The sequence below is a fragment of the Leiobunum rupestre genome, chromosome 4 (assembly GCF_980474605.1).
Source record: "Leiobunum rupestre chromosome 4, qqLeiRupe1.1.hap1, whole genome shotgun sequence".
Taxonomy (NCBI): Eukaryota; Metazoa; Arthropoda; class Arachnida; order Opiliones; family Sclerosomatidae; genus Leiobunum; species Leiobunum rupestre.
In genome coordinates this window covers 58,072,620-58,095,642 of record NC_143387.1, presented here as the reverse complement: position 1 = coordinate 58,095,642, position 23,023 = coordinate 58,072,620, and the positions used below count along the sequence as shown (strand labels likewise).

The following is a 23,023-nucleotide window of genomic DNA, read 5'->3' as shown; positions in this document are numbered from 1 at the left end:
AACCTTTAATTTATGGTTTCGCTCCCTTAAACGACCTAAATATTAAAATATTCCACTATATCAGCGGTATTAGACAAATGGAATTACAATCGGATGAGAATTACCTAAAACACTTACGTTCAAATTGAAAGCGAGCCTCTCCCCCCCCCCAGCTATATAACAATTCCTCCCCCCCTTAAAATATACCTCATTTAGATATTGCATGCGTAGCATTTTTCATATTACATCACAAAATAATCATTGCATTGAAAATGACAAATTACCGCCTTTAGAGAGGAGTATAGCAGGGGGGGGGGGGGCGAGAGAGTGAAACGCCCGCGTCAGGCGAGAGCGCTTTTGTATTTGAGCGGTTTTCAGGCGTAGCACTTCTACAGGCGCGAAGTGAAATCTATTCTCTGACCAGCGGCAGGACTATGATAATAATTACGGGGGTAGGCCAAAGCATTCTTTATTATTCGTAGTTCCATCATTTCAACGCCGGCCACCAGGGGGAGTAGTTTGCCCCGATCGTGCCCGGGGTGCCAAATGAGCCCGGCATGTAGAGGGGTCATTAAATTGGGGAACCATTGTCGGAGTGGGCGGCCCCCTTTAAGCCCGGAGAGGGGAGCATGCGCCGTCTACGCTCAATTTGTCAAAAGTGTGGCCCTCTCTGGTCTATACAAGAGTGCCTGTGTCCCCCTTTTCTGGTTGATCCCGTCGCAATTATTGTACGGCGCGTTCTTGCAGGACAGTCGCGTTTCATTTCTGTTCCAATAATTTGTTGGTGTCTCAGACGCGTTTCCTCACCCGGATTATGGCACTACGCGTTAATTGGTGAGTCGTGTTATTTAAAAAAATATATTCACCATTCATTTGATTGTATTCCGAGGCTAAGTCAGCGCAAGATATTTATTTGAAGTTGTATTCGTGCTAACGTTAACCAGTGGTGGCACCACGAGTTTTTAAATTAGTCAAATTCTTATTTTTATTAGTTGTGGGCTTCTATTTCAATTTTTACTACTTTAACCGAGTTTAACTTAAGTAAATTGCGTTGCAAGGGGCTCCACAAACTGAATTGAAAGCTCCCCTCGATCAAGTGAATTTGCGGGTCTCTTAAATATGTAGATTACCCATTTCGGTAACTTAAAATTAATTTACTCAAATCGAGTGACTTTAAGTATATTTCGTTAGCATTAAAGCTTCATTTGAAATGTGACAGGAGTAGAGGAGAATTATTAAGAAAGTTTAAATCAAGCATCAAATCAATTTCGTGTCAGTTCCTTTAATATTATAGCACCTCGTAGATTGTGACAATTGATATTGATTCGATCTATTGAAATGGAATAATAGGTAATTACTGTACAACCCTTTTATTCGACGCTCTTCGTGCAACGCGATGATTTCCAAGTTATACGATAGAGAAGAATACGCGATCTAGAATGTAAGAGTACCTCTATAATCAAGATCGCGAAATTGACCCTCTTCTCCGATTGATTTCGGTTCCTATGGATACTGCCGAAATGGAAAACACAAGCCTAACGCCCTCGGATCTCTTAGAATTATCTTCAAAACCGCGTCATCATTGGCGAGAAAATTAATCGTTCTATTCGTTTCGGGGGCAGGTTCTGTTGAATTGACCGATGCTCTTATTCCGTCCAGTCACGTGATGTCTCGGACACGATGTCTTCTCTCTTTGTCAATCCGCATCCCTTCGGACAGATCGTCTGCCTTCTACTAATATTATTTCTCAACTGTCACCCCTCTAGTAAGGATTTCCCACACGTCATCCATCTTCCCTTTACCTCGCAGCACCGGATTGGTTTTGAACTATAAAAGTTCCAATATTCGTTTGACATTTTAAAAAATTTTAAACTTTGCCAAAATAATTGGCTAAAATTGATAAATTTGGATAAAATCGATAAAATCGGGTTAAATCAATTAAATACAACCCGTGATTTTGCCACGCTATTTTACGTAGAGAAAGTTTAAACTTGAGTTATGAAAACACATTTTTGGTTGGCATGGCAAAACGAATGGCCATTGAAACTTTTCCCTTTTGGAGCTTTCAAGGTACATGAAGGTCTACGCAAACCCCGAGTTTGAACAAAATCGGGGAGAAACAGCTCGGGAGGTCTCCTTGTCTTTCTCATTTAAAAATTCAATTTGAAAGTCATTATAATGTCGTATGTTGCCCCGCGTCATTTTTATTTCAAAAGGCAATTGGAAAAATCGAAGGTAACCGGCAAATACGCGTGTTTCAATATAATAACGTATCATCAGCTCTATTGACAGATATATATTATATACTTCTGATGTTATTGCTAAGTATTTTTTCGGAGTGAGAAACGATGACTTAATCCCTCCAAAGTTCTTAATTTTAAAAAAATTGTAATTTTAAAAACTCCTTTAAAGACCTTTTTACACGAGCCAAGTTTTCAGCAAAAATGGATCAGTAATCCATTTTTTTCTCGCGTACTTTTATTCACACGAACCAACTAGTTGACCCAACTAGATGAGTCAACTATAGCTGGTTCGTGTGAAAAGGTCTTAACACTCACAGAGTTCCCGCTTGATCGAAATACGTTACCATTCATTTTATGTTTTCTATAAAAACAAAAACCACGTAAATGACAACTTAAGATTGAAAGTAAGTGGAATTTATAAGTACGATGTCCTCCGAACCAAATTTATAGAATATGCTCGGATGACGATAGTTGAAAATGTGACGTACCTTCTCAGACTCAAGTAGTTTTCCTTCTAAAGTTCCTTGAAAGAATTTCCAGCGTATATTAATTCGTCTAACAATATAAAATATGAAAATTACATTCCGTATAAAAAAACTACATTTTCTAAATGAGTTATTACGCCCGACACAATTTTCGATTTCGAAAATCTTTGGAAAAATCGAATGGAGCCGGCGATGGTACATGTTTCAAGCCAATAACATTAGCAAAACCAAGCATTTTTTTATACTTAATTAAATTGACTGTATTGAGAAGATTTTTAGTATTTATCCTGCAATGCACCTCACGCTCTTCACCAGCGCCGGCTCTAGGCGCCACGACAGCGGCCAGGTGGAAAGGGGCGCCAAAATTCCCTTTGAGAGGCGCGGGGCGGCGTGGCAGCAATAGAAAAAAATATCTCGCTCTACCCTGACCAAGGGCTAGGGCCGGCGCTGCTCTTCACCCTCAAGTGCCAGTAAAAGATGGTTTCTGTGTACTCTTTTTAACGTTTTATTCGCGTGTTCCGGGGATAAGAATTACTCCGCCTCATAAACTATTCGCTTGTTCCGGAGTATTAGGGCTACTCTTTTTACTCCTTCTGAAAAGGAGGTGTAAAGAGAGTAAATCGGATTTTGTCGTCTAATAGCCAGAATTTATCTGCTAAAAAGGCCACAGGCAATCATTTTGGAAAAAGTATCGGAGTATAATGACGTCATAGCTTTACTTTTCTTACCCTATACTCTGAAATCCCGGAACAAGCGAAAAGAAACCACCTCATATTGTTCTCACCTTCCAGTTCCAATCATATCGACCCGGTCCACGTTAATCGTCTTAACATGGTAATTCTCCCGAAGTATAAATAAATATAGTAGAGAGGTTAAGCAAAGCGCTCTAGAAGTTTTAACAACAACGTCGGGAGTACCTTGACTTTCAAGGATAACCATTCTTTAAAATTGGTTAAGCGCGCTTTCTGTTGGCCGGCTAAATCCAGTACGTTTTCAATCGAATTTTAAGAAATGGAACACCTTTCGCTAACGCGGGGTACACGAAGAATTAAAAAAGTCGTTTGAACAATACTAAAACAGGCGTTATGTATGAGTATGATAGCGTTTTCCATTTGATTGCTCAAGACTCGCTCTGAATCTGTCTCTGACGTCATAGATCTCGCCCCAATCGACTAGAGTAAAAAAGCAAATGGAACATTCCATGAACATATTCCCGCGATTTGCTGTTTTTCGTCTGCTTGTAATTTGAATTTTCGCGTCTTGGTATGCCAGTTTGCCAAAAAATCTAAAAGGAACACGCGAAAATTTGCTCCGATCTCGATCTCGATCCGTTGATCTGTCGAAATCGGCAGATCGGTTTTGGGCGATCTCGGAGCACCCGAGAGCGGGAAATGGAACACGCGAAACTTGATCGGAGCAGATCCGAGCACGCAAATGGAACATAAAATGTTGATCAGAGTGATCTAGAGTGCTCGAGAACAGTCAAATGGAAAACGCTATTAGTGTGCCCGGGCACGGCGAACTCGCGCGATAGCGGCCAGCCCATTCGTTGAAGTTTCTACGTTAACCTTCGAGCAAAAATATCTCTCGGCGTCGAGCGCCCCTAGCGGAAAATTATTTTTAGAATAGTTTTTGCATTGAAGCCAATATAAAAACGAGGGTGGTGCTGAACTCCTATAGTTTATAGCATGGTTTATAGCGGGAAAATCCTTGTTCATGGAATGGGTTGGCCGCCATTGTGCGCGTGTCAAAGTTGGCCGTGGCCCGGGTGAACAGAGAATGTTTCTTTTGTATACTCAAAGATAATATAACTACCTAACCTAGATTCGAAATCTCGGCGTTTCTCGATAGCGCGTTTTCTCGTGAGGCTTTTACTGAGTTCGCGCCGGAAGTCGGAAAAATCGGGCTCCATAGCAGGGTGAGAAATAAGGAATTTCTATAGATAACCCAAGATTATATTACTCACCTTTAGTTTTCTTTCGTTTAGAAACATTTTTAGAGCTACAGGCATGATCCATTATTGTTTTAAAACAATATAACGCAAAATATCTGGTATCTTGAAAACCGCGCGTCAAAAACCACGGCGCAATTTTCACTAAAACTTTACGTTTTAACTATATGTCGGTAGCCCTGCCAGCTCCATGGAGGCAGTTTTTTCCGACTTCCGCCGGGAACTCAGTAAGAGCCTCGGTTACGTGCAAGGAGCTTGATTTCCAATCTAGGGTACGTAGTTATATTATCTTTGGTACACTCATACTTATTTCGCCAAATTCGCCTTAAATGTAAAAGGCCTAGGCAAGTTTTTACTCTTTTTAACAAGAACGCTGCTTGATAAATAATAAGTCTCGATTTTTTAAGTTGAAAAATTTTAATTATCAGTATTTTTATTTAAAAACTATAAATATATTACGACGTGTCACGTAAGCTCTACAGAAATATGATGTCGTCTGGAAGTTGTGTCTAAAATGTTCACATGACTCCCGAGTCCGACTGTGTTCTTTGAACTTCTAGAGTGTACTGCTTAACCTCCTTATTCTTGGCAACTTGCAAGACGGTAGATTAATTTTTAACCGCTTCTCAGTATCCTTCATGTGAGCCTTCTAAATTCAGCAATAAAACGTAAGAATTAGAAAATTCCAAAAGATTATTGGAACATTGCCTTCGAAAATTATGGATTTTGACCAAAATATTTGGAATAGTTGATCCACAGAACCTATATTATTACAAATTTTTTAATTCTGAAAGTACTTTAGGGTAGTGGCCAAATTGGTTTTTACAACTAAAGTTTCGCGAAAGTGACATAATTACCAATTTTATCGGAATTTTTATTAATTTTAGGTAGCTCTAAAAAGTCCTTAAAATAGGGTGTTTAAGGCGGCACTTGAGCCATCTAAAGCAATTCTGAAGTCTTTGTCACTAATAATTATTCCGCGTGACATTAATGGATCCTTGGTACTGGTCTAAAATTCAAAAGTGGAAGTTGCGCATTTTCAAAATGGGGAAATGAACGGTTGCTTGTAGCGTGGACAAGCATGTAGCTTTGACTGTACTAAAGTGATTACGTTTAATCAATTACAAACTTTGCACTACGAAATGCTTAGCTATAATCCGTGTACAGAATTCAGAAGTTGGAGGGGGCAAAGAGAAACCAAAAGGGGTCTGGAGAATGGTTTGAATTTTTAATGGAGTGTAGCTTCTCCGAATGCACGTGTTCATTTTACTACTATGTAAATTGGCGGGAAAAGACTGAAATTTAAAATCAGTTGAGGTTCTACAAGCTTTAAAATGAGAATTTGAGCCTTTTGAAGATTTCAACTGACCAAAAAGTTGGAGGGGGCAATAATATTAGTTGCCCCTCCCAGCAAAATTCTAGGGAGTGGCATTGCCCCCCCCCCCTGGTTCCTACCCCTATGACAGAATTTAAGGAAGTGGTTAGCCCCTCTAGGACTCCCCAGTGAATTCTCTAACGATATGCCTTTCTTGGGTCAGATGGAGCGAAATGCGAGGAACCCTGGAAAGGTTGGCGGGGTCACTGCTATTACTTCTCGCCAATTCGCCAGAACTTTGAGGAGGCGGAGAAAACGTGCTACGGCTTCGACTCGTTCTTGGCCAGCATTAGAAGCGTCGAGGAATTCCGCTTCATTGCCAAGGTAGGAAGTCGCCACCAACTGCCACCATGGATAAGGAGTCACTACCAAGACAATTTGTTCGCGTCACCGTAAAGGCTGCGTGATAATATGGACAAAAAAAAGTGGTCTGGTGACGTCAAAGACAGGGATTATCTTGACGTCATCAAGCCGCTTCACGCGCGAAAAAAAAGACTCGCCAACGAGGGGTCGGACATTTACCAAAATCCCGTACACTTTGTCTAAAATCGCCAAATCTTTTAACTCTCGCTATGGTAAATTAACATTGAAATCCCAAAATCACTTCAAAAAGTAATGATAAAATTGCCAAAATCTCTACGAAATCCCGTACAAAATAATGGCAAGTGTCCGACCCATCGCTCGCCAATCTGAGCAAAGAATATAAAGCCCCAGGAATGGAAGGTGTAGCTCCGTCTAGTGGAACTTTTGCGCCTCTCGTTTTTAAATCGGTTACTCTGATTTGCTTTGCCGGAAGTTTCTATCACAGCCAAAACACGCGGCCAATAATATCAATCCTTCCATTCGTGGGGCTTTAGATTCTTTGATCTGAGGGCTGTGCGAGTACTCGAATAAGAAATTTAAAAATACTCGTCGATTATCGAGCACCAAAAAATTGCATAGTTGGGTACCCGATTACCCAAATAAACTGCGCTCTAAACTCGTCGAGTATCTGTTTTTTTTTTATACTCGTTAGTTCAAATTGGGTTTTTGCAACTTTTTGGGGTGGCAAGACGTACAATCAACAAACGCTTCAAATGACCCTGGGGTTGGGTCACGATGTTTAATAAGTAGTGCGCCTGCGCGGCATTTCTTCAAACAATATTATTGAGATTTGGTTTTGATTTGGTGACTCACTGACTCTTCTCGAGTTCGGATGTCGGCCGGCGTTAGGACTCAGGAGTCTTAACTTCCTGAATCCTAATAGTTTAAAAAATATATATTGTATTGTTATTTTACTAAAAAACTATATTTAGGTTAGTAGCCAAGTATAGTAGTCTTTTATATCCCACATTGTTACTTAAGTTGTGAAAACTGTGGTTTGTTTAAATTAAAGGAATATTTTTAAGCATTAAATACTAATTTTAAATTTAATTTCCTAATAACTCGAATATAACCAGCTCCTAATCAAGTATTCGATCACCCGACTCGTTTAAAATATTACTCGATGTTTATTCTGAATTACTCGTCTCGAATAAGATAAAATTCCCCCTTAATCAAGTACTCGATTACACGACTCGACTTCAATATTACTCGATCAAATAAAATAGGTACTCGATACCCGACTCGATTGCCTAAAACCACTACTCGCTCAGCCCTACATCTCCCGCTAGCATATGGGTGACGCGTTTCAATTGTTTTACTCCTTACCTTTTTTCCACACAACCACACATACTCTACATGGTGCTTGTAGCGACACCATAGTTTGTAGCGACCAATTTGCACCGTCACACCGTAACAGCGCGCGTCACTTTCTTGGAAAGGCGCATTAATAACCGTCCTAAATAGAGGCACCCCAGGGGCGCACTCAAACCTCAACTCGGGAGCAGTTTAATCCCGATAATTGCTTCTATGACGTCAAACTAATTTCCGAAAGAAAAACACTGGGGGAGATACTCCTGTTTTGTGTTTTTCCGCGAATGCCCATCCGGCACTTATGTCACATTCGGGAGAAAGGGTGGAGGGAGGAGCGGCGCCCCCTTATTTGGACGAAATTAATGCTTTTCATTCGTAATTAAAAACGTTTACTTGTTTTCTTTTTTAGCTCGCGTGGTAAGCGTTCTATTCGTCTCATTATCACGAGGCTGGAGAGTGACGGTGGCTCGTATGTCCACCTCGCGGCTAGCCTCGTTTTGCAGCTCATTTTGAATTCGGCCTATTAGCTCAATACCTATCAGGGCGATCTGGACGCAGCCACCGACGACGTGACTCGCTTAGGACGTTGTTTGTGTAGAATTTAGACAATATTCTTTCTCTGTCCAGCTTTTAAAACTCACCACACCCTTCGGGGAATTTTTTGAATTTTTTTGTCCGCGCGGACGATACGATTTTAGCGCCATTATTGGGCTTTTTAGCTTAATGAAGTATGATGAGATGACCCACTATCGTATGCTAATTTTGCTGATTTAGTTAGTTTGAATTTGTGTTTGAAATGGCTAGCGGGAACCAACAGTGAACGGCGAAAATATGAAACTAATAATGTGTCGTATAATTCCATATTTGTCCTTGGTCTGATCAGTATTGGGTACCGAATTGAGTATTTAACGTAAATGACACCTAATTTTCAGTATTAGAGTATTTCATTTTCTACGCGCCATTCGCGGCAATCTTATTGTCGGTGTAGGAAAAATATCTTAGTTGCATAATGTCCGATTGTAACTTTGGGTGTAATGAGCAGGCAGGATTTCGGAAATCGCGTGACTATAAACACTTCATTCATTCTTTCTCACCTTTTTTCCTCGTTCGTGACCTTCCGGACTTCAGATGATTCAAAAACTAGAAGCTTCCGCGTCCACGCAAGGTTGGTTCATTGGCATCAAACAGATTAACGTGACCGGAAGTGACACTTACCGTTGGGTGGACGGAAGCGTCTCCGGGTTCCGCCTCTGGCTGGTCAATCAACCCAACAACGTCTACGAACAATGCGTCATGATGGACGGCACGGCCGGATACAAATGGCGCGACGAACTCTGCCGCGAAAGAGCCTATTTTATATGTAGGAAAGACGTTGGTACGTTCGACTTTTAATAGTGGCGCTTTTATTCTAAACCAACTGCACTTAAAGCAATTAAATAACCAGCCCAAAAATGTCTTTTCTTCAGGCGCTATGCAGTGCTACGAAGGGAACGTGGACGGTGCCAGAGAATATGACGTCAGCGCCGCTCAGTGTCTGGAGCAATGCAGAGGACAAGGCTACAAAGTGGCCGCTTTATCAGTCGTCCGCTGCGCCTGCTTCCAAAGGTATACCAACAATCGTCCTATTCCACTGAACTCGTTTTGACTCTGTTCCCTTCCCTGTCCTCAGCATGGACACAAAGTACTTCAAGAAACGACCTCGCCATAAATGCAATGCCAGATGCGCCGGCCAACATTGTGGTCCCAAGGGTTTCTTCGCCGTCTACGCCATTGGTAAGTTGTCCCTTATGAGAGTAAGCAATATTTATTTGTTAATTTCTGAATGGTGGACTCGTAGAATACTATCCGGAATTGGCGAAAACCTGCGATGATCTGAGAGATGTGGGTGTTTCGAAGCCTGGTCTGTATCTCGTCTTTTATCAAATACAGCCTTAGTTTCGTTTCCAAACGCGTAAAAAAACTTATCGTATTTGTACCATAGGGGTCTACATTCTGCAAAAGGATCAAGCGGCCGCTAAAGAAAAACGCAAAAAGAACGAAGGTGTCTTGGGCACTAGATGTTTCCTCGATAATCGTAGGTGTCCACGTTTAATCTAATGACAAGTCGTAGCTTTTCCTAAAAGGAACCAACCTCGAGATGGTTGCTTTTCGGAACTGGGCACTATAGTTTCATAGTCGTCGTTGTGTTTGTGGTGGTAAACTCTATAGCCAATGCTATAATTCCTAACAATTTTTACGGTTTGTACTTTCGTTCCAAAGCCGTTACCAATTCCAAACCTACCAAGGTTTCTAACGCTCCCGGTAAGTGGATAAACACTTTCAGAACAAACCCTCACATCCATTCCATTTATATCCAGTCTTTGAATGAATGAGTCGTGTGTTTGATAGTATAATGTATCAATACATTTAATTGTAAGCCGATTTCCGCCATCATTTTGCCCTTGTTTCGCGTTCGCTATCCATTTTTATCATTTTTTTAAAAATTTCATCGGAGGTTTTTTTGTTGTTTCGGCTCTTATTAGTGGTTTTTTGAGTTCCATGGTATTCCCCTCCTTTCCGGGATTTTAAATCTACTTTGAAAGTAGCTTCATTTCGTGCCAGTTCCCAAAGGTCCTCCACTCAGACCAGTGCCGTCTCCGTCCACAAATAAAATGGCGACCAACTCTTCTACCACCGCAGCCGTTCCGATTCCCTTCTGGAAGAAGAGACTGAAACAGAATCGGGAGAAGAAGGAAAACAAGGCTTCCGAAACCGATTCCAACAGCAATCCCAACGACAACAACAAGCTGGGCGACCCCAACGCGGAAGCCTCTTCGAGCAAGGAGAGCTTGGCTACCCGGCCGAACGCGTCTTGTCCGTCCCTCCTACTACCATCGACCATATTGGTTCTCCTCAAGACGCGATGTCTGCTCCTCCAGTGGTGGAACTGAACTTTTTGCTATACATTAGCGTCCCAAAAAATTACTTTGTTTATACATACCACTTATGGTTTATATCATTTATTGAGTGATAAAAATGTGAAATCACGCATCTAAGACGACGTGTTTTTATTGGTATTAAATTATAAGTGTTTATTTTCGGTTCTAGAAAAATGATACTTCCGCTTTTAAGCCTCGGCCTTGTTTATAAGCGTTTGCCGTGATTAATACGATGAATTCCGTGCCTTTCGATTCCATTATTTGGCCTTTTTCTATGTCTTCGCCGCAGTACCTTAAAAATAGTTGGAATTACAATGAGTCTTAAGAGAAACACGACTGCCTCGTAGTCTTTTCAGTGAAATAGTGTCGAATCAATTTACATGTCTCCTCGGTATCGATCTTTGCTTCTAATTTCGACTCTCTCCGCCGTGCAGAGTCCATTAAATGGGTGGTCTTTTTTGTCCAGTCTTTTATCGAAACTGAAGTCCAGAAATGTGACTCGTACCTTTTGGCCTTCTGGCGCCTAGAATATGACCGCGAACAAAACCTCAAATCGCGTCTACTTTGCTCCAGGTACTTATAATTACGTACTTGAATCCACCAACTACAGTCTTCGTATGGGTTTAATCTCTCAGGGTAGTTGGGAGTTTGGATTTCGGTAGGCTCTGTGACGTTACCACCGCATATTGGAGTTGCTTTATGAATAATTTTGAATGGTTTTATAGCTTTAAAAGTGGGTAATGGCAAGATTATCTCTGATAAGAGAAAACATACCGTAGTAATCGCCATCCACCACTTCGCAATATTCTCCACTAGTACCAGGAGGACAATCGCATTCGCAGTCACCCGGGTCTTCGGGACGGTATGGTTTCAGGTAACCTTCATTCTGACACGTGGTATTATATAAGTTGGGACAGTCCTCTGAATTAACCGTGGAGAGAGATTACCTTATGCCCCTTAATTACGGTATTATAAGAAATTGGGCTACTTACCATTACAGTCATATAGACTATTGGCAATTTTTCGATCTCTGAAGGTCAAGCCCGAATACTTTCCCATTAGTCTCTGGTAATGAGGGTCCTTGGTCACTAGGGTATTCCGTTCGTACATTCTTTTACTAAAAGCCTAGATAAATATACGAAGGTTTGTTGCTAGGCGTGATTACGTAAAATTTAGGTGGAACCAGGGCCGTCTTTTCCTAACCCAAGTTTCTAACCTCCAGTGCGAAGTCCATCGTCGCTCTAATCTACAACTATCGGTTCAAATAGTTTCACTTGTCCTACTAAAGGTTACTAAAGAAGAAGCTTATTCTGAATTTAAAAATATCAACAACCAAAAGTCTTTATTCGTTTTAGATTTACCCTGTCTATAGACGCGACTAAATACGAAGTTTAGGACTTTCGAGCAATGTTAAAAACATTTTTTTTAATTAATATATCTTTTGCGTTTCACAATTTGAAAAATGGGGCCCTCCAGAATCTTGGGGCCCTTTTTGCCCAATGGGAAAGACGGCACTGGGTGGAACTCACCATGCTCGGGTAGTGCATGATAGAAGTATAATCGTAAGGGGTGTCGTGGTTGTTATCCCTTTGTTGGTTAAATTGAGGGTGCATTCTGGGTGAAATGTTTTCGGGTAGCAGGACCGCGTACTCTTGTCGGTCACTCCTGGCCTGCTCGTGGAAGAATCCCACGGCGTGTCCAATCTCGTGTATTACGATATCCCTCTGCGCGGATCGGAAATTACTATATGGCTTCGGTAATTGAAAAGCTGAACGGTCATATTACGTGTTCGCAGCCTTTTCCGATGGAGACATCTTGCCCTCTCAATGTCAATAAGACGTTACCGATGTAGGAATAGCAACCACTCAAGTCGTTTCTAAACCTGATGTACCAAATATCGTAGAATTCCTTTTCCTTGAACTTCAAGCAGGTGTGCTCTTCCCAATGTTCCATGGCATCCTCAATTATTCTGCGCGTCTGAGGCTTAATAGCTGCGAAAATGAGGGGTAACTTATTGGTTTGCAGCGCGAAAGGGATGTTTCAGGTACGTACTCGAGTGGAATTCGTATTTAAGGGTCTTAGATGGCCACAAGATGACGGGGTTGGCCGTAGCTTTTCGCATTTGCAGCCCGGCGCCGTCGTTCTCTTTCTCATCGGGTTTGTGGAAGGCGATATCACCGTCGACAATAGCTTCCCCGGAAGAGGTTTCCTCGGGGTTTCCACCGAAGAGTAATAGAAACTGCAACGTTAGTGTAAAGAAAATATAGAAAAGGAATAGAAACTGCAACGTTAGTGTAAAGAAAATATAGAAAAGGAATAGAAACTGCAACGTTAGTGTAAAGAAAATATAGAAAAGGAATAGAAACCGCAACGTTAGTGTAAAGAAAATATAGAAAAGGAATAGAAACCGTAGCTTCCAAAATGGGTTGAAACTATCGTGATGTTTAAAAGCAGTTGCTTTGGTCAGATAAACTTCTGATTCAATAGACTTTATAATATTACCGGAAGTAGTGGCGTGTTTAGACTTTTGGTGTTCATAGGCGTAGAAAATATTAGCACCCCCTTCAAACCAATAAAATTACAAAAATGTACGAGTATTAGGCATTGATGAAATGTATTTTTTGTCATCAATCACTTTTAGATCATTAACCTAAGCTAAGCTTAGAAAAAAGAATACGATTATTTGTGGCCTGCACTTTGCTCACGTTTTCTCTACGCGGACTTCCACAGCACCGCTTGTTCAAAATAAACCATTCTGTTAGAGATTTCACCTTCTACATTTACCCTGGACACAGCCCTCTTCGTATTCCACAGTGTAACCCAAACTAGTAGCGCCTCTATAACATTATTTTTTAGTCCCGGAGAGAGACACAAAAAGTTACGTTGGTTGTGCCGTAAAATATCGCTTTTCTGGCCTAATGTCTTATGGTCTTCTCATTTGAAGGGCTTCTCGAACTCTTTCGCTTAAAGGGGGAATCGTCTGCTAACACTCGCTACGACTTGTTTGTCTAGCAAACCTGGTTGCAGAAATGTTAAATTCGTTGATCCACGATAAACATGGAAGTTCATACTCCCTTTAAGGGATATATTGAAATGCAAAGCTCCCTCAAAATGCGCCTGTTTCGTCTAATAGGTAAATACGTCCCTGACCGGAAGTAAGTAGCCTTAATATATCCCAAGATGAAATTTCTATTCCTTCTTATATTCTCTTTGATCGGGGTGGTTTATTCGCTTTTATATAGAATGAAAAAGGTCAATTATGTAATTATCCTATAATTTTGATCTAAAACTCTACTCGCTCTACATGTGAATTCAAGTTTTTTCTTGTTAATGCTTTACTTTTAGGTGTGGTATTGATAGGCCCGGACTGGCTCCTTTGAGGGCCCTCGGCTAGAGGCTGAACAAGGGCCTCCTAACCGGGCGGTGTGGGGGTATGGAATAAAAATCTAAATGGTTATTTATAGGACAACAAATAACGTTTAAAGTGTACTAGATTCTACGTGCACATTAATTTGAAGCGTCAAACCAAGGACCATAGATACAGGGACGAGAAAGTGTATTGGCGGCCTCTGTTGGAATATATCACCTAAAACGACCTAAACGCGAGGAGAGTTAGTTGTAAACAAAAAAAGTGGCGGTCACCTAATTTTAGCGGTTCTTAACAAGGCTTAAGTGTTCAAAACAAATGGGCATTTTATTATTTACGCTCGTAGTTTTATTTTTAATTTAACATCAAAATGGTAAAAACTAACTACAATAATACTGTCCATGGTGAACCACGTCTTAAAAATGGCCGCGGTTTGTTTACATCTAATAATATGAAGACGTTTAAAATCGAATTTTTTCCCTGTTTTCTCGTCCCTGTATCTACTGTCCTTGGTCAAATCCCACTGTCCCTATCTAGTGGTGTGATGGGGTCACTGGAGCCTGTGGGGGGCTCCATACCCGGCTCTCAAGGTCATGTGATCGGGGCGCTGGGTCACTGGAACCTCATGGGTGTTCCACACTCGTCATTCTGTGACCTACTAAGGAGGGTAGTTTGCAGTGGAAGAGGAAGCCACTCTAGTCCTCAGCTGTGCGAGGGTGGGTCTCGGGCAGCCCATGGTGTCGCCTTTTGTTGGGCCGTGATGAGGGCGTTTGTTTGCTATATGTGAGGCGGTCAAAATGGCTGTCTCACTGGCCGAACGTTGTTTCGCAAAGCGCACTTTTGTCCAGGGCTGGTTGTTTAAGGTGGCCGCTGTAGTGCTTAAGGCGGAGCAGCGGGGTACAAATACATATACTTATTTCCTTGGTCAAACACGTCTAAAGGACCTTTGCAAAAAAAATTATTATAAGCAATTTGGGCCCCCGTGACCCGGGGGCCGCCAGTCCGGGCCTGGATATTGATACGCAGATATTAAATATTTATAGACTATATAGATTGGTAAAATTATATTAGAGATTTAACTCCAGTAAATTCCTTTCTCAGCAGACGACATTTTTATAATTACACTAGCGCCATCTCTAGATTTATTGCTATATCACCATTTAGCAGACGACAATTTCTAGAATCCAGAGAGTTTTGCTCATTAATAATCCCCATCTGAATCTAGGGATGGTGCCATGTTTTCGGTTGCCACGCGCTAGTCGCCACGACAAGGTGGGAGCTGCTTATTAATGTCATATTCAATGATCTTTGAACATACTTGCGCCATTTCATCTTCAGCCAGCTGATCTTTTTCCGCGTCGTCTAGTTTCTTCTTCCTCTTTTTGTTCTTGAAAATACCAAGAAAAAGATTGCTTCGTCGATATAGAGTTAAAATTTAATTATACACTTCTTTTTACTAGTATTGAATGCAACTTATTTTCATCCACATCCAAATCGTTTGCAGAACCGTCGTAATATTCCTAACGTTTTCCCGAATAGAAAAATTATATAAATGATAAATCGTATTTTCTCTTAAAGGGGAACTGTCACCAAAACCAAAATATACGAGGTTTTTTTACAGAATGATAGAACATCAATCAATGATAATGTCTCTGAAATTTTATAGTTATTGGAAACCAACATTAAACGGCTCCAAAAATTTCCAAAATCGCGGTTGAACCTACGTGCAGCGCCAAAAGAATGAAGCGGCAAAAATGTTAGAATGGGTGGCCTGTAAGGCATTTTAAAAACACTATAAACTACAATCTACGAATATAACTCGGTTAAAAACCAAGGAGAAAGTCGTAGCAGACGACAGTTCCGACCGAAAAACGATAAAACCGGGGAAAATAATATTTCGTTCGCGATATGGCGCTGCAGGTGGGTTCAACGAAGCGGTTCTGAGATTCTCGAGTCGGGGGGGGGGGGATAAAACACGAAATTTGTTTGCTAATAATAAATCAAATACTGGAAATATTAACATGAAATATTTTGTATAACCATTTTTGGACGTCCTCTATCCATTTAAATGGTTTAACCAATTTTAGGGTGGTGACAATTCCTCTTTAAAGGGTGTGCAACTACTTGAATCGCTCGCTTCGTTTGGTTTTTTTTCAAATATTCATTCTAAAAGAAATTTAGATGGTTTCATTTCTTCAAACAATACTTTGGAGCGGAACTATCAGAAGTATATAACATATTTCTTAGATAGAAGTATTCATTTTCCTATACCGCTATTGTTATTCACTCGAAACATGTACCGTCGAAGGCTCCTACTGATTTCTTCAAACGCGTTTGGATTTTTCATGGGGAAAATATGCTTTAAATAAACCTAGACAGTATAATATTTACATAAAACCGGGTTGGGTGTCGGGGTAGCGATACACGCGAGATTGTTTTGAGCCGTGATGCGGTGTATGCTCTCGCTCGAATGGAAAATTACGAAGGCAAACTTCTAATGCTTAGGTATACTTATCTAGTAAGTAATATACTTCTGGTAATGCTACGTGATATATTTACCAAATCGAGAACTACGCTGTCCGATCGATTGTAGGGGTATTTCATTAACTTTCCCTAATTTAAATTAGCAATTATTTTCATTTGATAACATCATAAGTCTATAACGTTTTTCCACAAGTATGTCGCTTATAACTTTGGCAACGTCTCGCTAGAGAGATATTCTTACTCCGATGACGTCATTTGGTGAATTTTTCGGTAAAATATTGAGAGATATACTTATGGAATTATATTATAGCCTTATGATAAAGTATTACGACTATCGTAAAAAGTACGTACATTGACGATTTTCAAATACTCGGGTGGCGTTTCTAAATACTTATCAATTTCTTCATCTAACTTTTCCTCCTCTGCCTAAAAGATGGATCGACATTTTTCATCCCCATCAATAATTATCCTTTTCAGTTTACATAGAGCCACTTAGCGGCCAGCATGCGAAGTTCATAAAATAGTGGATTTCGGTCTGCTAAGCAAAACTTCTCGCGTTGGCCTTTACGTGGCTCTATGTAAACTGAATAGGCTAATTGCTCCTCGTTGTAATTAAAGGGGAACGGCCAAGCTTTTTATAAATATGGCCTTATTTCCGTATCAAAAGATTAACAAGACGTTCAATATACTAACACGTACCTTTTTTGTCTTGAAAAAAATAGCTTTTGGCCCAAAAAGTTGAAACGAAAAATAACGCCAGGGGTTTGGGTTTCGCTGCCATCTTCGGGGCTGCCACCAGCGCCCCTAACGCGATTTGCGAACTATCCTAACTTTTAAAATCGAAGAATTTAGGCTTAAAGCCCCATTTTCATGCTCGCTGGTAGCGGGTAAAAATTGACAAAATCCGCTTCAGCTATACACTTTTTCACTTTCCGCGTCGATCTGTTTCAAACAGATATTTTAGCTCTATTTTCACGCTTGCGAGTGGCGGATGCGAATTTTGACGATTTTTATCCGCTACCAGCGAGCATGAAAATGGGGCTTAAGTCTCTTATAACTGGAACGCGCCGCGCGTGCAAAACAAATTTTTTGCGTCTTCAGCAGCGCGCGCTTTTACGTTGTTTTTGTGTCTCACCGACTTCTCACCAGGTGTCGCGGTGGACGCGCGCTTTTCGATTTCCCGAAATTTCTTTATTTTATTAAAAATTAACCACTCAATATTTTTTGATGCGGTTTTCGCCATAAATTTTAGTTTTAATGGGCTATAGGGCTATCTAACTGGTTAAAGCTTGACCGTTCCCCTTTAAATTCGGCTTTTAAACGGCAATTTACCCGCACAGTACCAGCAATCGTCAGTAATATCAGAGATATTTTCGTCACAAAATAGCTCATTCTTACGATTCGCGATGACACTTGGGTTTCATCTAATGTTCAATGAATCCGCTGCTCGTCTTTTATAAGTGGCGACCCCCATGCCCGCTTCATTACCATCTATTCGATTGCACGCGGAACAAAGGTCTTGATTAATTCGAAAAAATTACATATCAGGGTAGTTAAAACTATCTAATTTGTGACCTTTAGATTATAATTGTAAGGTTGTTAGCCGCCCGGCTAAAGGGTTAAATAATAATAGAGATGTTAAGACACCTCAACAAACGGGAACGTCTAGTGTTCCTCAGTATGGAACACCAGCTGCCTGCCTTTGACCGTGTTCCGAGGTGGAAAAAGCCAGTGACCAATAATGGTGGTAAATAATGGTTTTTAACGGAAATGGACAAAAGTCCATTTGGTGGCCAATAGTGGCTAATAATGGCTAATATAATTTTTACTGAAAAAAAAATATTTTTATTGCATAAATGTAAAATAGCCAAATTGGGTTTTTTTGACGAATATTCCGCCTAAAGTTGCCAGAATTTGGGCTACTTTTGGCGATAAAATTATTGCGGAGCTTATAGTTTGGGATATTTTTAACTGATTTTTACGTAGTTGGGATTTGTCTGCTAGTAAAGCGGTAGCTACTCCGTGAAAAGGATCATTGTTGGGAAGACAGTACCGACAGTGATTTAGAATAAACGTCAAAAAGTTAAATACGCAGTCTCCACCAGACCAACTTTTTTGTTAATTTTGAAAATATTTTTTTGAGTAATATTTTTACCACATATATAACCAATAAACATTTAAGTAATACTATCAAACTAGTCATTTATAACATTTTAAATGCAATATCTCCCCTCTAGCCATTATTGGCCATTATTAGCCATATTAAACATTATTAACCACTGGCTAGAAGTTTTCTTCAAAAAGGTGGCATATTAGGAACACTGGCCCTTTCACTGTATTAGGGTCGATGGAAAGAGGACATGGGGTGTAGGTACTAATCTATTTGGTCTACCATTCGTCAAAATAACTTGGCAGCATTGTCAAAGCATTCTGAAGTTACCTCCAATGAAATTAATTAAAAAACGGATTGACTTAACACCCAATATTTGAGGGTATTGTGCTTATTAGTCTCACGTAGAGCGTAGTCAGACGCCGCCATACTCAACGAAGTAACTAAGAACTAGGAAAATATTGAATGCTGGTGCCATGGGCCAAGAATATAAGGGGACTCACTGTTTCCGATATTTTAACACGGTAGGCTAGGCCAAAAACGGAAAGCTTACTGAGGTACACAAGCCACTTTGAAGTGCCTCAAGAATTCTGTTAAACTATCACTAAGACAGGCTTAATAGGGGCTTAGGCGACATTACGCGCGATAAAGTTAGGTTACGCTTAGTTCATTAAATTTTTAAGTTTAGAAATGAAATGGATTCCAGTGAATTTGATAAAAAAAAAAACCTCAGCCATACGGGGCTTAGTTTTTATTTAACCCGGCCACCTGAACTAAAGACTTTAAAAGTCGCTCGATGACTTAGGCCTAAGGTGGTGCCATGGGTATTAGCCTAGCTTATTATTATTATTATTATTATTATTATTATTATTATTATTATTATTATTATTATTATTATTATTATTATTATTATTATTATTATTATACTTAACACAATGGTTAATTACCATTACTTAATTTTCTTTAGAACCAATTTAAAAAATAAAAGGCATTAAACTTACTAAACCTCATCATTTAACCGACCACAACGGTGCCATTTTGTCAAAATTGAACGTGTATATAAGTCAAACGTTTTTTACATCACCGTATTTAATATATCTGTCAAACGGAAATAAATAGAAAGGTAAATGACACATCGATCGATAGAAAATATCAAGCTCTCTAGGACACAATATCAATTTTTTGCATTTGGCGAGTCGATAGTATGCAAGTTGCCCAGTGGCTTAGAGAGGGTATTTGGCGCCCAGAGCAAAACACCCAAATTTGCGCCACCCCCCGCCCCACATCTCGCAGTTATACAAGGTGTTTCAAAAGGGTATACAAAAATTTTAAGGAGTTGTAGGGGGTGAGTTGAGAAGTATGCCTGTTTTTCCCCATTTTCCTACAATAATCTAAAAGAGCGCCAGAGAGCTTCAATGTGTGGCCTACTAGCCCCTGGAACTAGGCTGCAACAAGCGCAAAACCAAGCAGCGGGGAAACGCGAACATTAAGGTATGGATTCGTGGGATAGGTAAAAAGGACTTTGTAAACAAATCGAGGTAACCAGCGTAAAAAAAATAAACTTAAATAAATAGTATTTTAAGTCCCTGCTGCTTGGTTTTGCGCTTGTTGCAGTCTACTTCCAGGGGCTAGTAGGACACACTTTGAAGCTCTCTGGCGCTCTTTTATTTCATCGTAGGAAAATGGGGAAAAAACAGGCATACTTCTCAACTCACCCCCTACAACTCCTTAAATTTTTTGCATAACCTTTTGAAACACCCTGTATACCTTGTTTCCAAATGAAACCTAATCATTATAATTAAGTCATAATATAATTATTAAACTATTACAATTTAATTGAGATAAAAAAAGTATAGTCTAGGCTATAGTATCTACTACTTTGCCCCCCTACTCCCCCCTTCACTAGGCTCTTGCAGTTGCCTGGAACGTCCTTAACAAATTAAATCTAGACAATTAAACTTTTTAGTGGTAGGCGGTGTTGATAAATGTGGGATTGAGTATACCCAAATGTCCGCGACATCTTGTTATTTCTTCCTATTTTGCGTTAATTAATTTTGCAGCTGTGTTTGCTGAGGCACTTCATTTTAACGCGGTCAATATCCGCGCGATTAATAATCGTTGAAATTATACAGTGAATCCTTTTTTCTCTTTGCGAAATAATTTCGAAGGGCTAAATATCTATAATTATGTTAAATAAAATTACAATCTAACTGTAACATGAGGGTCTGCAGTCAACATTATGGTTGTGATTTATTTTACGCCTGTAGTACGCGTTTTTTTTTTAATACTACTTATGAGACCTTAGTATGAGGTCCACCAAAAATGTACAAATGGCTCTCAGTAGCATACACACTGATACACTTATGAGAAACATAGATATAAGCTTATGCTACAGCTTAAGCAGTTTTTAAGAAATAAACATGAACTTACAGTGCAACATTCTTTAACACGGTCGGGTAATTCAACAATAAGCGCTTCAATAAATCATCCTCCAAGGAAATCGACAAGAAGTAATATTTCCGAGAGCCAGGACCCGCGAGGTATTGTTTATATAGTGCTTGTTGAAATAATGGAAACTTTTCACCTGTAAGCAGAACGTCGGGTTTTTGGCAAGTCTTGATATGTCTAAAAAGCTACCTGGGTAAAAGGGAACGCTTGTTGCTGCCGTAAAAGTTAAAAAATTTCATTATTTTAACAAGCACTATATAAACCGTAACTTGCAGGTCCAGGCTCTCGGAAATATTACTTGTTGGCGATTTCCTTGGAGGATGATTTATTGAAGCGTCTATTGAATAAAAGCCAGCTGGTTTTCTTCGACGTTTTCACGCTAGGGATGTCATCTTGCCCCCAAAAAGCCGGTTTTCGGTTAACCGGTGTTTTTAAATCGCCGATTTAACCGATCCAAAAAACCGGACCCTAAAAACCGGTTTTTACACACAATCCTAAGGATTTGTGTGTATTAGTTTCACGTACAGTGTAGCCGATGCCGATGCCGATGCCGATGCCGATGCCGATGCCGATGCCGCCCTGTCGCGCATATCTCTTCAACGGTTAGGGCTAGGAGAGTCAATGATATCTCGTTCGAGTGTACATATCTCGCCATTGATAGCCTTTCATAAATTGTTGAAATCGAAGCCCAAGAAGTTGGACATTTGCCCAATTTTCCGTTTTCGGTAGTTTGGCTTTGTGTGGTTGATATTTTGTTAAAAATTAAGTCCGGTAACGTTAAAAAAAATATTATTGGATAGGTTAGGATTCAGCGGAACTATCCCTTCGGTTATATCAGTAAATATTAAATTTAAGTATAGTTTTCGGGGTTATTTACCGGACCCCAATGTTCGCGGTTTTATATTTTCGCATAAAAATCTACATACAGTTCCTAAATTTAAGTCCGATTTTCATGAAAGTTATATTTTTGAATAGCTGTGGTTTCCATATAACCTAGAATTGCAATTACGTTGCTTAAGTTTAATTCTAAGTTAGGTTTTTTGGACAGCGTATACGTACCCCCCTCAACTTCCAACATTGTAAATCCGCGTGTTTATGGAGGTTTACGCGCCCTTTTCCCTCTATCGTTTTTCAAGGCCGTTCAGAGTGCGCCGCGCTTTCAACATATAACCAGGAGTAACAATTAAGTATGACACTGATCGACCTAGTCTTCGGCGTATGACCAGAAGAAATAAGTGTGACACTCAACGTAACAAATAAGTGTGATCAGAAGTAACAATTAGGTGTGATCATAAGTAACAAATAAGTGTGATCAGAAGTAACAATTAGGTGTGATCATAAGTAACAAATAAGTGTGATCAGAAGTAACAATTAGGTGTGATCATAAGTAACAAATAGGTGTGATCATAAGTAACAATTAGGTGTGATCATAAGTAACAAATAGGTGTGATCAGAAGTAACAATTAGGTGTGATCATAAGTAACAAATTGGTGTGATCAGAAGTAACAATTAGGTGTGATCAGAAGTAACAAATTGGTGTGATCAGAAGTAACAATTAGGTGTGATCAGAAGTAACAATTAGGTGTGATCAGAAGTAACAATTAAGTATGACACCGATCGAACTAGTGTTTGTCGTATAACCAGAAGAAATAAGTGTGACACTCAACTTCTGACCAGAAGTAACAAATAAGTTTAATCTGAAGTAACAAATAAGTTTAATCTGAAGTAACAAATAAGTGTGACCAGAAGTAAGAAATAAGTGTGACCAGAAGTAACAAATAAGTGTGACCAGAAGTAACAAATAAGTGTGACCAGAAGTAAGAAATAAGTGTGACCAGAAGTAACAAATAAGTGTGATCAGAATAAGTAACAAATAAGTGTAATCAGAAGTAACAAATAAGTGTGATCAGATGTATCAAATAAGAGTGACACTGATCGAAGGAATCTTCGATGCTTTCAAAGTATGACTAGAAGTAACAAATAAGTGTA

General features: G+C 39.9%; 2 protein-coding genes across 4 annotated transcripts; one reads left to right on the top strand and one right to left on the bottom strand.

The window, feature by feature from the left end:
* Positions 1-766: 766 nt before the first annotated feature.
* On the top strand, positions 767-10,676 carry LOC149948463 (uncharacterized). Of its 3 annotated transcripts, XM_090172006.1 has the most exons (10): positions 767-813; positions 1,602-1,744; positions 6,197-6,357; positions 8,836-9,082; positions 9,174-9,312; positions 9,377-9,480; positions 9,545-9,607; positions 9,689-9,781; positions 9,967-10,008; positions 10,309-10,676. In XM_090172006.1, exons 2-10 carry the CDS (start codon positions 1,660-1,662, stop codon positions 10,635-10,637), a joined length of 1,263 nt encoding a protein of 420 aa, XP_090028132.1. In that variant the 5' UTR covers positions 767-813; positions 1,602-1,659; the 3' UTR covers positions 10,638-10,676. The 3 variants fall into 3 exon arrangements, with proteins under 3 accessions (XP_090028132.1, XP_090028134.1, XP_090028133.1); XM_090172008.1 differs by lacking the exon at positions 9,967-10,008 and having other exon boundaries at positions 10,387-10,676; XM_090172007.1 differs by lacking the exon at positions 9,967-10,008.
* A 112-nt stretch (positions 10,677-10,788) lies between these two features.
* LOC149948462 (blastula protease 10-like) lies at positions 10,789-17,868 on the bottom strand. The gene is made up of 13 exons (XM_090171081.1): positions 17,809-17,868; positions 16,828-16,902; positions 16,117-16,158; positions 15,450-15,512; positions 15,311-15,379; positions 12,678-12,864; positions 12,411-12,616; positions 12,155-12,349; positions 11,618-11,750; positions 11,400-11,546; positions 11,217-11,320; positions 11,006-11,148; positions 10,789-10,917 (listed from the first exon to the last, which is right to left on the bottom strand). Exons 1-13 carry the CDS (start codon positions 17,866-17,868, stop codon positions 10,791-10,793), a joined length of 1,551 nt encoding a protein of 516 aa, XP_090027207.1. The 3' UTR covers positions 10,789-10,790.
* Positions 17,869-23,023: the final 5,155 nt, after the last annotated feature.